The sequence below is a fragment of the Sinohyriopsis cumingii genome, chromosome 12 (assembly GCF_028554795.1).
Source record: "Sinohyriopsis cumingii isolate HCF-2022 chromosome 12, ASM2855479v2, whole genome shotgun sequence".
In the NCBI taxonomy this organism is placed as follows: Eukaryota; Metazoa; Mollusca; class Bivalvia; order Unionida; family Unionidae; genus Sinohyriopsis; species Sinohyriopsis cumingii.
Window position 1 is genome coordinate 31,704,666 of NC_142972.1, and position 17,907 is coordinate 31,722,572.

The following is a 17,907-nucleotide window of genomic DNA, read 5'->3' on the forward strand; positions in this document are numbered from 1 at the left end:
GCTGCATGCAAATCTTTCTGGAACAAACCTGCGTACACTTTATACATATACCGGAAATTGCCAAAAGCCATATCAAGTACGAAATTAAAAATGGCCATAGTACAGAGGTTTGTGCTATTCCATGTCGATTTACAAGTCATTAAATATAGAATTTGCCCCGGAAATATAACGTACGTCAAAAAAAGAATCATTCAGCCGACCGTAGCTCCAGTCTGTAGTTCAACAATAAGTATGTTTCAGGAGTTAAGAATGCACTGTGCAACAATGTAACCAGCAACCAGCACCAAATTTACCAAAATCAATATTAGTTTTTGCCACCAAAATTAAAACGCATCACAATGTACATTAACGATATTTAGTGCGGACTCGATTTTCTTCGGATCTTACCTTTCGGTCAATGGCGAAATCCAAAACTATCTGAATGCAAAACGGCACTTCTAGGCGATATCTGTCCCAACGTCCAAATCAGCGAACAATTATTGCATTTTCTCCATTATGTTGCAAACTGAATTAAGTGTGTAGAGCTGTTTTAAAAATTGAACTATTCTTGACTACGACTGGCTTAAGTTGGAATTTAGCAGACGCAGTTAGGATAAAATAACACTGTTGGAACTACCGAGGGGTGCGGATTGGTGTCTTCCCTTGTGTTATATTGTTACAGGTTAGAACCCCCATTCCTTTATTCAAGGACGGATACTCCAAATTTTCTTTGTAACGAGCCGCTGTGGGATCGACTACCGTAATGTGCACTTTACTGCATTTACCTCGCATGTAAATCCACTTGTGTGGCTGTACTATAAACAGCTAGCCAAACAATCAACTAATTTTAATTACCAGAAATTATTATTAACCAAGCTTACTGAAGCTGATGCTGTTTGTACTCAAAATGCATCTGGTTACTTGGCATGTCGTGAGAGATGATGCTCCGTGAGTTGTTGTTGGAGAACCATCCAATGATGACCCCCAAAGCCATGGACACCAACCCCGTCGCCACCACTACCAGGTAGAGTGTTCTGTTCTGCTGCTTTCGAGGTGGAAAGTCCATCTGTCAGTAATTAAAGAAAATATGAGCAAAATATGTAATGTATGATTCTAGGAAACCAATACACTGCGCTCCACTACACTCACCATTCTACTCATCTTAAAATTTGCCATAATAAACAAATTTGGTGACTGTGTGTCCAAAACCTACTGCAGTCTGGTTTCCAAAGGTATACAATTAAGAAGTTTGATCTTTGTAACAAAATTGTACAGTTACTAGACTGACATGGAAGGTAACCGAATTTTATATCTCTATCTCATAGGGTCACAGAGCAACAGCGTAAGCTACCCTACGCTTTGAGATAAAACATTGCGATACGTGATATACCATCAAACAGAGAAATTGTCCATCCCGATACATTACACAGCTTTAAAACATAAAAATGCAGAAACAAATGTACAGAAACAGATGTACAAATGTGATAATTACCTTCAAGTCAGTAGGTGAATAGCGAATGCAACCCATCTTTCTGTGACAATGCACTAATTTTCATTCATTTACCTTATACAGTCTCTAAGCATACCAAGTTGCGTCTATTAAGCTGAACGGACTCTATAATTATATATAGGAAAGGAAAGCGTGATGGAGAAAACCTTCAATATTTATCTGCGATCTTTTCCTTTCATAGAGGACAACGTTTTGCATACATGAACCTCCTAATGATACTGTATGACTACACCAAGCTCAATCCATCATTTTCATGTAATTCAAGATGTTAATAATATGTTAGACACACAATAGTAGTAAGGTGGGACGGTCTAGGGACTAGGGGAGTTCCATGTTAAAAAGGCAATATCCACTCTGGGGACTACGTAAATTTAACATGGGAAGCAATATCCACTCTGGGGACTATATAAATTTAACATGGGAAAAAAAGGCATCCACTCTGGGGACAAGGGAATTTAACATAGGAGAAAGGAAATATCCATTCTAGGGACAAAGGCAATTGAACAATGGGAGAAAAAAATATCCATTCTAGGGACAAAGGCAATTGAAACATGGGATTTTTAAATACAAAATTAAGAAAAAAAAGAGGGTTGGCAATTAAAAGTCAATCTCTTTTCGAGACCTATGAGTGGCCCTGAAAAGGGCCTTTGGGTTTCTTCTGCTTCTAATTTCTTCTATTTCTCCACCAACTTCTTATTTTCTGTCCTACACTCTTTCTCTTCTTTTCTTTCTTTTCTTCCTTTTTTTCTCTTCTTTCTTCTTCTCCTCCTCTTCTTTCTTCCTCTTCTCATTTTCTTCTTCTTTTTCAATTTTTTCATTCCATGCTCTTATCCTTATCCTTTCCTCTTCATCCTCCTTCTCCTCCTTTATTTCTTTCATCACAGCACTTATCATTTCCTTTACTTTTCTTAAGTTGTTAATCTCCATCTTCACTCGATGGGGACTATAAGAATAGTGATCCTCGTTTAACCTCACTGACATTTGCTCCATCATACCCAAATTGTCCAGGACGTCTTGCAATGTTTTCATTTTATTAAGCTGGTTCGAAGCCATCTTCTTTTTTATTCTTTGTAGAATGGTTTGAACGACGAATACTGTGGGTTCTTATAGTGAAAGCGCTGACGTGATGGAAAACATCCCCCTAAAACAAAATTGATCTTACCTAGATCATAACCAAACAACGCGCGGACGTGAAGGAAAACATCCCTACTTTTTCTCATTTCATATGATCTACTATCCACATACGTGAAGCATCAATAAACTAACCCCTAATCTACTATTTACACACGCAAAGCATTAAAATGAAACCCAAATCTACTATCCACACAAACCTACGTCAGCACTTACAAACACAAACACAAACACTATTAAAAAAGAGTCAGTGTTTATATTCACACTACTCTACATACACACATTGGCAAATCGATTGTTATTTCTTTTCTAGAGATTGGGGTAGCCCTGAAAAGGGCTGTTTGTTTTTTTTTGAACTCCATGACACCTGGTTAATGATGGCACTTTCCAGGCCTGGCACCACACACACATCTTCTTCCCCAGTCTCTTTTCACTTTTTTGGGGGGAAGAGCAGAGGCGGGATAAGTGGCTTCAGAATCCCAATTTTCTGTCTCTGGGATTCTGAAATTTCCTCTCTCCTCTTCTTTGTTTCTTCTCTCCTCCTCATCTTTGTTTCTTCTCTCCTCCTCTTCTTTGTTTCTTCTCTCCTCCTCTTTCATCCTTCCCTCTTCTACTAGGGCCTCTGCAGCCAGCTCATTCACTATACACCTGGCATATTCCAGGTGTACATGAAGTTCAAGCAGTTTTGCTAGTCTGGTGTTCATTCTCTTGATCAATCAACAAGGGTAGCTAGACTGCCGAACGATTTTTAATTTATACTGAAAGTGCGGACGTGATGGAAAACATCCCCCTAAAACAAAATTGATCTTACCTAGATCATAGCCAAACAAACGCGCGGACCTAAAAGAAACACTCACTCACTTTTTTATACTGCCCATCACTATTCTAAAAAATATTATTAAACAAATAATATACTATTCACATACGCAAAGCAATTCAATCAAACCCCAAATCTACTCTCCCACACCTCAAACAGCAAAAAAACACGATCTTAATCTACTATCCACACAAACGTACGTGAGCACTTACAAACACACAATCATATACACAAACACATACCCTCACACTATAAAAAAGAGTTAGTGTTTATATTCACACTACTCTACCTACACACATTGGCAAATGGAATGTTATTTCTTTTCTAGAGTATTGGGTAGCCCTGAAAAGGGCTGGGTTTTTTTGTTTGCTATGGCAATCTTTTAGTTTCTAAGAATGCGACGTCCTCTGAGGATAGACTTTCTGACGATAGGTCTGCTTCTTCGGAAAGAGAAGAAGAACTCTTTGGTGTCGATACGACAATCGACAAAGCCTCTATCAGGTTCAGGTTGCTGCTGCTGCTGCTGTTGTTGTTGCTGTTGCTGTTGTCTCTGAAGTCTGTACTTCTCTGTCCATTCTTCTTTCTCCCTGTTCACTTCTTCTCTGAAGAGCTCTTCTATCGGGTCTTCAGTGACTTTTAACATTCTCACATTCTCTATCTCTTCTGGCGTCGGTATCAGACTGTGTCTGACCCTATACAAATTCACGTAGGCTTCGTTTAGCTTAGCTAGTTTGGAGCACATCTTCGTAGGAGGATGAGTCGACAATGGATGGTTAGACTGGAAACTACCCCGGTTCTTAAAGTCAAAGCGCGGACGTGAAGGAAAACATCCCCACACGGTTTTCGAGCCGCAACGTTCAATGAGTGTCATGAGAGTGATAGTAAGAAGTCAAAGAGCATGAATCAACATTCTTATAGCCAAACAAAAGACAAAGGCATTTTTTTTCAAAACACAACATTTTTTATTCAAAATCACTTAACACTAACCAACAACTCTAACATTTTTTAACAATAATCCAACAATATAACATCAAACATTTTTATTCAAATCTCAAACATTTTTTTTCAATTCACACTCTACTTTAAACAGGGCTGACAACGTTGTGAATGAAATTGTGATTTCCACTGTTGGAAGTCATTAGGCCATTGATGGACACTACGTTTCCTAGCTTGAGACAAAAGATAAGCATAATGGTCACAAAACCATCGATCTACTTTCACATCGTTTCTTGAAGAAGAACGAGGATCAAAATGAGTCACTAAATGTTCTAAGGAATAGCCCAGGCTGCGATGATGCAGAAAATACACACAATATTGTCCACACACCAAGGAATCTGTGCCTTGTAATTTCACATTATTGAATCGGGTGGTCTGAGCATTTCTTCTCATAAAGTGAATGATATCGTCTTCCAAAGGGGGCAATCCGTACGAATCAAAATATTCCACACATCCTTCTTGAGGAAAGTAGACGGCTACCCAGTGGGTTCCTGGGAGATGACTGTCGTCCGTGTTGATGACATAAGCTAGATGGTCTTGAGGTTTGCGATGAGGGAGTTCATCTTTAGCACAGACGACAGGATTCCAAGAAGCCGTATACGAACTGTGGTTCAAAAGGTAATAAAGTTCCCAGGTATCCATGTTTTTTTTTTTATTCTTCACAGGTAATAATAAGTCATCAATTCGATCCTGACTTTTTGCTTGAAAATGTCTGACAAATAATCGTTTCTTCGTTTCGTCTCCTCACTCTGATTCAGGAGAGCTTCGACACGATGGATCTCTTGAGTGGTTAATGGTGGACAAGAATGTTCACGCAAGTCTTTATACCACTGATGCAACACGACTTCGTCCGAGATGAGGCTCCAAGCTTCGTCCAGATACTCGTCCAATTTTTCTTCTTGACTCAGCATCAGGCATTTATCGTGTTGAATTTGACTGGGATGATCGTTTTGACATCCATATCAATCTTTTTTGATCAATTCCGTCATTTTTTCGACCAAGTGTTTGGCAAAACAGGAGACTAAATGGGCTTCTTGTTCTGGCCATCTCGACTTCATCATGACAACTTCTTCGTCTTTGTCTTGGGATTCTTCCACGGTCTCCTCACATTCCATGTCCAAAGTTTCTCCACTAGGTAAAGAGGGATAACAGTCTTCCATGGCTTCTAATAATCTAGAATGACTTCTCTCAAACTGTTGATTTCTATCGTATTGTCGAATTCTGCATACAGGAGGACGTTCAACGTTGGATCAGCAGGGTCTCGGTTTGCAAACTGAATTTCCACACGAATCTGGCCGGATTTTATAGGGTGGAAATGTCCCTCGTCGCTGCCTTGGTCTGGAGTGAAATCAAAACCCCACAATGCATAGCCTCCTGCATAATCCTCGTACGTAATGCCATGACTGGTGTTGGTTCCTAACTGTCCGGTGGCTTCGTACAGGGACAAGTACGATCTCAAGTAATTGTTCTGGGTAAAGTTAGGCTCAAAGGTTCGGGTACACAAGGCCTTGCCGTCGCGACTGACTTCGATCTTGGACACGCCAGAGTGTCGAAACTCAAAAGGATTTCCGCTGTGAAGTCCATTGAAAGCTGAATTCCTGACGATACCAACGATCAAACGTTTGGGTAACTGTCCTTGGAACATATGATCTTCGATCATGGATTGCTGTCCAACAGGAATGGTGAACGTTTTCACTTCTACGCGTCGTATCGGATACTTGGCGGTCGTTCTGCTCAACGTCTGACTGACGTCGTTTCCCACTTTAGGTAACACTTCCACACGACGCACGTAAAGTCGGGCTTCTTGGATGAAAGTTTTGTATTCATTGGCATGGGCCATCAAACGGAAAGCGGCACTGCTACGATTCAGTCTCAGACGGATATCCACTTCGTTCAGCAAATACTTTTCTTGTAACCACATGTCCAAATGCAAGGGATCCATCAGTTCTAAACTTCGCCCTTGCAGTATTTTATTTCTACGTGTGTTAAACCCCACATTGTGAGCATTCCCATCTTCTGTCAGGGCTGTGTCGTTAAACGTGTTTGCACCGGCCGTGTCAGGTTTCCATACTACGCAAGCATCCAGATGAGTATTCTTGGCTTCTTTTCCTTACGTCAAGAGATTTTCCAGGTAGGCACGATAAGGGTAAGTATCCATGCTGCTGCTGACCAGTTTGTTATTCAAGTACAAGTCCACTTCACTGAACAAGGAATGCATGAAATTGTTGACAGGAGCTACTCTATCATTGGCTCCAGGATTGGCGTTGTCCATTTTGATCACTTTGACTTTCAAGTACAGATAACTGCTATTCAGATCGATGTAATCTTCGGGCTGACCTTTGATGTCAAACTCGATGGGAGCAGAATCCGTCAAAGAGGAGACCGGGTGAAATTCCACCCATTGGGATTCTTGCATGGTCATCATGGTGGGCGGCATGGCAAACAGATCCAGTTCCGACTTGGAACAAGCGCAAGACTCATTTTTTTTTTTTGTTCTTTCTCAATAATCGAAAACGTCTAAGTCTCGAACGGTTCTTCTTTTCTTTGTCTTTCTAGTTTTGGACGTGTGAAGTCTGGTGAAAGGGTGTTTTCTTCGTCGTCTCTTTCTGCCTTGTCCTTGCTGAATGCCTGACTCGGTAGCGTGCAGGGCATTTATAGGTGTTTCTCGTCGGCCCAAAAGGTCCTTACCCGTTTGCAGCAAGACATTTTTGCCTGCCCTCATGAAAGCTTCTTTGGGGTTTTGTTTGTCGATGATGACATTTTGGAGAAATTCTTTGCCTTGTGTCAGTGCCGCATCTTTCAAGGCGTGCAATCCGCGTGTCACCATCGGTTTCAACACCTGGGCCACCGAACGAAAAGCCGATTTTAACATATCTCCTAAACCGTGTCCTCGCTGTCGAGCAACCCCTCGGTACACTGGATACATGACTTACGAGTCGTGAGAGAACCGTTTTCGAAAATGGAGTTTCACCGTGACTTTTCCTTTGGTGAATGAAATATTTTGTCCCAGATCTCCTTTTATAGCAACGTTGACCGTGTCCAAATAAGACTTGCTGACCGGCAAATAGTGAGGATGTACAAATTCGCGGTGAACGTGGTAAGTGTTTCCACCTTCCTCGTCAGCGTTCGTGGCAGAATCCACTTTGAAAGGAATGAGACGCAGTAACGGCACAGAGGTGTGTCCCACCACGTTGTACTCCACCACATCGGAGTACACAAACATCAAATTCAGTCCTTGGTTCAATTCTACCGGGGCACGAAATAACTTGCTAAAAGACTCGTTGTCGTAAATGATTGGTAATTCGGTTTGCTTGATCATGTCCATTCTCATGTTCATGTCTCCGCCCAACATGTTAAACAATCCAGGACAAAATAAAATGGACACGATTTTACTCCCGTCAAATTTCATCAAGAAGCGACGAGCTGTTTTGTGGTATTCCAGGGTGACACTTTTTTTGACACTTTCCAAAGCTTTCAGAAACACGACATTAAATTTGGAGGTAATGGTGCTGACCAAATGTTGACCACTAAAATAATAGCCTGGGGGAACGATCAACTGGTAGGTCCACTTTTGAGTTTTGTCATTATAGGTTTTATTGTCATATTTGACATGGGTATTCAAGTACTGTTGCATTTGCTCGTCATGAACTTCCACCGTAAAAAATAGAAGTTTTTCAGATCAGATCCTGATGATACAAAATAGCATTGACACGATCAAACAAACACAACAGGATATCGTAGCGGGAATTCCTGAGATCGTTAACAAAACCAGTTTGATTAAAGTCCCCACTGGAGTTACCCCCAGGCATATCACCAACATCGTATACACGGTATCATCGGGATTCGCAACATGGTCCTGACAAAATAATACTATCAAATATACAGCAACAGCCACTGGCGTGTATAGACTGTCTTTATTCAGTGCCGCTAAGTTTGAGATCTTCACAACATATCCCTGGAGACACTCCACCGATAGATATTCTGGGGTTGTGACTATCATATTAAATATCGGAACCGAAGAAACATTTATACTGGAAGCCGCAGACAAGAAATTAACCGCAACATCTTACTGGTGGTGTTTGGAATTTGTAGCTGAAACGCCTCAATTGGTTACCGCGTAAAATAATAAAATGGCATCAACGACAACACTAATGACAGAGTCATTAAATGCTCAGCAATATAGATATGATCAAGTACGCGAATGGCAATCAATGCTAAAAACCACTATTGACAAATGCGCAACAAAGATAAAAAAATACAAACGGCGTGTAACTGTATTAGACACAATAGTGTATTCGGTATCCGCGGTAGTTGCATCTACTGGGGTGCTATTGTCTGCGTTAACTCCGGTAACGACCGCAATCGCGATTACAATTACAGTTTCAACATCAACGACAATTGCAGGAGTTGCTAATATTATCGCGAAAAAAATATCCTCGTGTGCGCTAACAAAATTGCACGAGTATGAAAAGTTAAACAGCGCGGCCACAAGCACCTACTCGAAATTGTCCTCGTTGATATCATTCAGCCTTGACGATACAACAATATCAGATTCCGAATTCGCGCGATGGCAGCCGCCTATAACGATTACGAAAACACAAAGAACTTCGATTTGAAACGACAGCAAACGAATAATAACGGAATTACTTCAGCAGATAGTCGCAAATACAAGCCCGGTGCGAACATCTTTGTTAACAGTAACATCAACTAAGCCAGAATTCAATATTAATTTTCCAACTGCGATTCCAGTAAGCGAGATCGCGTTAGCGCAATTACGAGTATATCACAGTTGGCCCAACATCAGAGAGAAATCATTTGGAAAATTGTCAGCCAATAATTCGTTTGTGTTTTCATACAAAAATAAACCCGATGGCACCCCAGACTGGAACGTCATTGGGTTACCAACCGGGTCTTATCAGATTGAAGAGATCAACGAGGAATTACAACGTCGAATAAAAAGAATCACCGGGAAGGAATCAAAGATAAAAATTGATGTTCATGAGCCAACGCTGTCTTCTGCGATCGAAATAAGCACCCCAGACTACGCCGTTGATATATATAATAGTTCAGTCAGAACAGTATTAGGATGGCCTGAATCAAAACCACCTGATACACCGATACCACCAGAACCTAAAAAGTCTGATTATATCACTGACGCGGAGGAATATAATTTCATGTACATTACCAAAGATGCAAAATATATTTTCCCGATAATGACAACACCTCCTGATCCAATTTATATTTTTCATCCTCATATATCAGGTAAACACTGGATTATATACTTCCCCAACGATTATTTTTATTCAGTGGAAGATTTTACTGATGTATTTAATTATTATCGTGAATTGCACCGTCAAGGACTAAAGAATTTACGTTCGCATTTTCAATCACATATCAGCGATATAACAAGTTCACGTGATAATATCATCAATGAGATCAAAAAATTAAATCGATTCGCGACTAACATGGATATTTTAAACAACAGAGCAGTTGCTGCTATAGTCAAAAAGATCGAGGGAGTAAAAATCTCTATAGAGGAATATTCAGAAGAAGAAAAAAAACTAAAGATTGCTTTTAAAGAAGACGATTTTGCATCTCTTGCATTATCAAGAGTTACTAAAAGAAGAAAAGAAGAAGAAGATAAACTTAGTTATATCCGAGAAATATTGGATAGACTTAAAACCAAAAAAGATGAACTTGCAAATTATAAATTTCCGGGATACATTTCTCCGGTCGAGTTAAAAAAATCAGTCACTGATCTCATCGATGAATCCTTCGAAGATATACTTGCACGGTACAAGCAAACACTACCACCGCCAACTATCCTCAGATATAACAATAGTACTTCCGCCGATGGTCGACATGTATCTCGGGGCATTGTAAATATCACTGATGTCGTTGCGGTCAATCTTGTGTGTGATGTCATCGATGGTAGTTACAGCACAGACACGACATTATCAAATCAAGCCCAGCAAGGATTTATTCTTTATTCATTTACTCCGAAAGAACCACCTGGATTTCTGATCGTGCAAGAGCCAATCAATCCGGTCTATATACGATGTCATAATCCATGGCTGACCAGAATAAATTTCGCGCTGACAGACCAGTCTGGGAATCCCCTTGATTTACGGAATGAAACACTACATATTAGTCTCCTGGTAAAATCGTAAACGATTTTCAGTCCTAAGGACTTTCAATCGTAAACGATTTTCAATTAATAATATTATATTATAATAATGTCCCAAAAATCTTCGATTTTCAAGTCAAAGACTTACAAGAAAAAATGTGATGATGATTTCATTGATGATAGCAGTGACATCACCGACGACGACAGCAGTGATGTAACTGACGACGATAGCAGTAATGTAACTGACGACGACGATAGCTTTGAAATCACCGACGACGACGACAGCAGTAATGTCACCGTCAACATAAAAAATATTTCAATAAATTATAAAAAAATATAGCATGACTCATGCATTTCACGAGATCGTCTCAATAAGATATTGCAGTAAAAATATTTTACTTTATATATATTTTCTGCAACACTGACAAATTCACTGAAATTTATGGGGTATTTACTAGTAAAAATCACAAAAATCGTCTAATTTTTCAACCCTGATGGGGTATTAGCTAGTGAAAGTCAGTGCCAGTGACAGATTTCCCTGACCCGAGGGGGTATTAGCTAGTAAAAGTAGTGCCAGTGACAGATTTCTTTGCATTTTCCATCGCCAGTGACAGATTTCCTTGACTTTAGGGGGTCTTAGCTAGTAAAAGACCATCGCCAGTGACAGATTTCCTTGACTTTATCTAAGAAATACAAATGAATAATTGCAAATCCCGCTGAAATCCCAGAGACATTTCAGTTAGTTCAGTTATTATATGGTTTTCCTGACATCAACAGATTTCCTTGACTTTAGGGGGTATTAGCTAGTAAAAGTCAGCGTCGGCGACAGATTTCCTTGACTTTAGGGGGTATTTGCTAGTAAAAGTCAGCGTCGGCGACATACATGTATTTCCCTGACCCGATGGGGTCTTAGCTAGTAAAAATCACAGAAATTTACAATTAATCAAGCAAGTATCATATAATGTATCACCACGTGAAATGTTTCATATATGATAAAATACTTCTTGATAACGCTGTCAGAACCGGAAAAGTTACCCCGGTAAAAATAATTGTTGATATATACGGTCATGACGATTTTATACTGACTGATGCACAACTTCAGGTATTGATAAAAGATTATATTGTGATCGCGCATTACGATACGCATCAAATCCTCGAGTATATACGCTTATTTAGATCGTTAGATAAATATAAATCTTAAATATGTACCACCACATAAATGTTTTTGTGTATGACAAACAAGCACTCGAACAAGCAGTCAAGGCTGCATTTGCACAAGAAGAAATTAACGTTAAATTGCTCATTGATGAATACGGAGAAGAAGATTTCTTACTAACACAGCAACAGTTAGATAGTCTCAGACGCGAGCATATTACCGCAATAGTATGTGACAGAGATCAAATTCTCAATTATGCACACTCCTGCATTGAACCCGACCAACTAATCACCTTGATTTCGTCACCTTGATTTTGTTGTCCAGGAGACCTTTTTGTCATCTTGATAAAATCAAGGAAGTAAAAAAAAAGTAATATATTTTTTTACTTTCGATTTCATTTCCAAGTAAAATCAAGGTGAGATATATACTTCCTTGATTGACGCTGTCATCCTTGACGAAGTCATCACTGACTTTGTCAGCGGACATACAATGCTTTAATTTTCTAAAGCGATTATTTATTATCTTTTTTTGTTTCATACTCGGCTGCCAATGCCAGCCTGATCTTTTCAATTGCACGAGACAATGGAGCAAATTCATTTATTTGTGCTTCTTCTACGCTGGCCAGCGATTTATGCAAATTATTTTGGATCATCTTTATGAATCGATATTGAGCAGGAAGAATATAACGCCCTGCGCATTTAGATTCATATAATGATTCCAAATCGGACAGAATTGTTTCAGAATTTAGTGATATATTATATCCTTGTTTTTCTAATTTTTTAATAGCATCAATCACATTATTGATATTTTCGTGATTCATATTTATATATATTTTTTTATATTTTTATATTTATATATATATATGTTTTGACCCTTGTATTTACTTATACTTTACATATATAACTTAATTCTAACTTATCTTAAGACGGCACAAACATATAACTTAATTCTAACTTATCCTAGGACGGTACAAACATATAATTTAATTCTAACTTATCTTAAGACGGCACAAACACATAAAATCATTCTTGACTTTGTCACCTTGATAAAATCAAGGGGAAATAAAGGGAAATTATTTACTTCCTTGTACACAGAAAACCGTCTGCTATTACCTGTAAACGATTTACCGCTGAATAAATTTACCCATCGCACAATGGGAGGGAACTAATTGCATGAGATATGCCTAACGGAGTTATCTCCGTTTGGAAAATCCTCTTGATAATGAAAAGTAATCTTCTGCTTATATGTTTTTGACAGAGTAGATTTGATTATATTTTCTGCAACACTTGAACCGAACGGGGGTTAATACCAAAATATTTGGCAGCTGAGTTCATTGAGTGAAATATTATTTCTTCACAAGTACTTATGTTGAAAGATCTGACAGCTCTGGGAACTTTTGCAAATTTACCAGTGCCACCTCGTGCAGAATTCTCGCACGGAGTAATGGATTGTAAATTTTGGAGAGAGTTATTAAGTTTATTATTATCTTTGTGATCGATTACAAGACCATCTTTGATCTCTCCGTTAAATACCTCAAACACAAACCTGTGAATGTGATAACTTTTTTTTCCAACAGTAAATCTAAGATAACCAGCATTATCAACAACACCAACTGGGTTTTTCAACCTTCTATATCTGACTATTCCCTCGCGAGATGCTTCATAATTCTTAATGGTTGGATGTCGAACAAATTCTTGATTCATTTATACTTCATGCATTTGTCTAATTTATAATTTGTCTGAAAACTTAGTTATATAATCACTCTGGATTTCAGCGCATCTCCATTATTTTTTATTGTAATATCGCTTGAGTTCACGGTATCGCTTTCCTCCGCATCCCGCACATAACTGTGTTTTACTTCTGACCCCAATGCCACATCGAAGACACGGTATGGGTCCTGTGCTTCCTCGTTTGATGCTTTGTATGTGTTCACCGCAGAATTCCTTCCTGCAGGGCTTATTACAGACTGTTACAGATCCAATTTTTAACCACTTGCAGTTATTCATTTGTATATATATAATATTTCTTATTTAAATATTTGTCTTAAATATAATATGAAGGAGTTATTTGGCGCCGGGAGATTCGATCCTGACAGACTAAACAGAGACTCACGACGGCGGAATCTAACTGATTTATTTAATATTATCAGAAATGCCAAAAAAAGAATTCTGCGACGACGGCGCATCTCATGTATGGTCGTCATTTAAAATTATCCGCGATATTGACGAAATCATCGATGACAGCATCGATGTTGACGAAGTCATCGATGCTACAATGACTGATGCCCGAGCAAAAACAATTATTGATTATCTCCCCGCTGATAAACATCAACGCGGTAAGAAATATTTTTTCAGAATAAAATTTATTGTGCAAGCAGATTCCGATACGTGGATTATCCGTGACAAACTCGACCCTGTTCTTGCTAACGGAAAGACCATTCTGTTAAGTAGAGATTCCAAACCAGGAATGCTGACCGGGATTGATAAACCATATTACGCTCGAGCGTATCCTGTAACCGCAGTCGTTTATGGAATCTATCTGGTAAAAAAACCAAAAATTGATAAACTCACCCCGATGAAAATGACTTCGTCGTTGACGACTACGCCGTTGGCGTTAAATTGTGTAGCCGAGCGAGTAATGGAACATTTTAAAAACGCAAAACGAGGAAACGGTTTAACCGATCTGCGACGTGAAAAAATAACAGCATGGGCTGAGCAAGTCAAGGATATTGGAGCATCAATAAATGATGTTGCTGTGCTATCAAGTAAATTAAAATTTTCAATAACAGTAAAAACACTAACTGGGGAAATATTATATAATTCGAAGCATTATAAAAAGTCAGGATCACCGATTGAAATTATTGATCATAACTCTCATGCATGGACTGATGCAGTTACAATATTTTCACGAGATCGTGTTGTAAAACTTTACTCGGAAAACATATTTGATGTTATTTACACACTGAGTAAAACTGACCCTGTGTCAGTGTGGTTATTTAAGAGTTCCGAAGATGGCGAATATGATCAATTTGTAAAACCCAACGGTGAATTATACCGGACGGAGTCGTTGCAACAACAAATGAAAAAACTCGCAGAGAAATATGTGAAAGAAAACATTGAGCAGTTATTGGTTAATTCTTTTACAGTTCCAAGTGTTGCCGCTTATGCCGCAAGAGAAAGAAATTCGTGGAGACCAACCCGAAGTCAGTTTCTTTCGGATATACAATTGAGTTGTGTCGAGTATGGACATGGCGGGTTGTGGAATACCCGGTATGACTACCGGGATATGATTTCCGTGGATATGATTGCTTGCTACCCAGGAAGCTTTCTCGGAATGGGCGAGTGTCGCGAATACTTTAAGCGATTTGGACATCCCACGAACTCGATGACACGAGTTGCTATAAACGCTTCTTTACCCGACTTTTACCTGACAGGATTTGCTCGTGTGACTTCGTTTGAATTCGCCGCGAGACTTCATCCGTGCTGTTATGTTTGGTTTGGCAGACACTTCAGTGAAAAGCGCTGGGTACCAATAGTGTTATTGCGATATATGCTTGACAGCCGAATACTGGTATCGTTGACTGTCAGTGAAGCAATCATATCATATCGACCGCAGACCTCAGTTTGGTTGCCAACACCGGAGCGTGTCAGTGTAGATGAAGTTATTAGCGAGTATGCACGAGAGAGTCCAAATACTCCGATGGATGTCATTATTAAAGAAGCTCCTAAAGTTCTCAAGATCAAACATAGCAATAGTGAAAAAATAGCAAAAGATCTCGGACGAAGAATAATCGGTAAATTTACTCAAGGTGCTGCATATGATCACAAACTACATCACTCGCGACTGATTATCGATGATGCTGAATTGGATTTTATAATTGCTGACGCTGTTGCGAGAAATATATTTTGTAATCGGGAGGATGTGTTCTTGTCCGACGGGAAAATGTTGGGCACAATTGTAAGTTATATCGACGGAGAATCGCCTCAATACACACATCTAAGATCTTCAATGCTGGCTTATGTTTCTATAAATTTGCTATCAATGATAAATCGATTTCCTGACACCGCAGTTAGAGTTGCAACGGATACATTTTATATCAATAAAAGATATTCAGAATCACTGGCTCGTTTTACAAAGAAAGTCGAAGACTTTTACGATGAATCATGGAGTTCGTGGAGAATAAAAGCGGAGATGTTACACGAATATTGTGAATCCGCTGATGTTGCAATTAGGGATGATTATTGTAAATTATCAGAAATGTCGACGACAAAGTCAATGTTGCCATCTGTGTATGATCCAATCACTAGACACAAAACTGTTTATTTAAACGGGCCGGGTGGGTCTGGTAAGACAACTCGAGCGATTGAATTATTTGGAAAATCGGATATGATTGTGCTAACACCTACACACAAGCTTGCCAGGGAGATGAAACAACGAGGAGTTAATTCTTGCACTTATCACAGCTTTTTCAAATACAGCGGCGGTGTGTGGACGTCAGATCGAATGGGAACAAAATATATTCCCGAGAAAATAATTTGGGATGAGATATGTACGGTGCCCTTGGAAACATTAAAAACATTTCTTGATTGGCTGCTAACGAAAAATACTGCAGTGATTATGTGCGGCGATCACGGTCAACCACCTCCGTTTGTCGGCGCATCTGCACATGATTGGTTAAAAGATTTTGTTGATTATTACGAAGAAGTGTCTGATGATCATAGAGCACTTGATGCAACGTTGAAGGAATTTAAAACATTAATCAGATTACAACCGAATAAAATTCAATATGAAATTATGCGCGAGATGATTCCTGAAACTTCGATGAGCGACTTTTGGAGCCCGCGGAAACCAGACGATTTGATAGTAGCAAGTAGAAAGATAGAGACACACTTCAACAGCAGTTATTTCAATTACAACAAGAAAAGTTTCCAATGTTGCCAGTGCCGTTATGTTATAGACCAGCTGATACGCGGTTACAAAATATAGATGTTGACATTCCTGGGAAAACAGAGAAACAGAATTTAGTACTGAATGATATTATGTTAGTTGATATTAATGCTGTCAAAGATGCACTAAAAATGAATAAATCCCCGTGGACGCTAGGATACGCAATGACAATTCATTCGTCTCAAGGACTAACTATCAGTGATACAACTGTCTGGATTGTTGATGATCGAATCGAATGGTCAAACTTAGTCTACTTGGCTGTGTCTAGAGTCAGAAGAATATCTCAACTGCGAAGAATTGTATTGGAAGATTCAATAGCTGATAAAATTAATAATGAAAACAACAGCATCACCGATGATGATGTAATAAGAACAAAACTCGCCGGTTACAAACAGAGTGACAAAAAAATAATCGCGACTTTGATCTTGATGTTGAATTTATTATTGAGTTAAAACAACAGCAGAATAATCACTGCGCGAGCTGTAATTGTATAATGCTATGGCAGTATTCGAATAAAAATTCAAGACAATTTACCGTAGACAGAAAAGATAACAGTCGTGGTCATACACGCGATAATATCATGTTGACCTGTCTTGAGTGTAATCGACGTCGGGGTGCTAGTTAAGTGATCGCGGTGGTAATTGTGTGTCCTGGGGAATTACCTGTAGTTGCTCACGTGTGAATCCACGTTGAGGAGCAGTTGAATCGAACCTGTAGATTGCTGGTCTACCAGTGAATCTTGTTATGTTAGATATCTTGTGTGTGGTAACACTCCAAATAGGATCAGTCGCTCTTTGTTTACCACCTTCAAGTTCACCCGATTCATATAAATATCTAACTGTAACATCACCCAGTATCGGCTGTGCTGAAGAATCACGTCGTACGGGTATATGTTTTTTGTGATCGCGATGGCAGGTTTCATATTGGTTGCTCGTGTAATCTCATTATTTAGCGCAGCTATCACGCTTGGTAATCTTGCCACCCATTCGCGCGATCTCATATCCTGAATAAATTCCTTCGCGTATTGATATCCAAATAACCGCTCAGCAAGTGTTCGATTGAATCGCTCAACAATTGCCTGATCGCGATGAATTTCAGTATGTCCTCGTCTGATGGTGACGTTATGTTGTTTCATCAATGATGATACTGCACCCTGAAATTCTTTGCCAGGATCAACTTATAATAGATTTGGCCAATGTAGACCACCTCGCTTGTAAATTCGTTTAAACGCAGAAGCAACCTCA

The 17,907-nt window shown here is 39.2% G+C and overlaps 1 protein-coding gene across 3 annotated transcripts in view; it reads right to left on the reverse strand.

Annotated features, from left to right (window-relative positions):
• Positions 1-17,907, reverse strand: part of LOC149786198 (N-acetylated-alpha-linked acidic dipeptidase 2-like) — a 100,211-nt gene that overhangs the window by 63,998 nt on the left and 18,306 nt on the right. For 2 of the 3 annotated variants that reach the window (XM_089976555.1, XM_089976553.1), the window contains exon 2: positions 861-1,045. In XM_089976555.1, the coding sequence (XP_089832681.1) occupies positions 861-1,045 (185 nt within the window). Of the gene's footprint in view, positions 1-860; positions 1,046-1,471; positions 1,523-17,907 lie in introns of those variants that run through there. The other variant, XM_089976554.1, reaches the window with a different exon arrangement.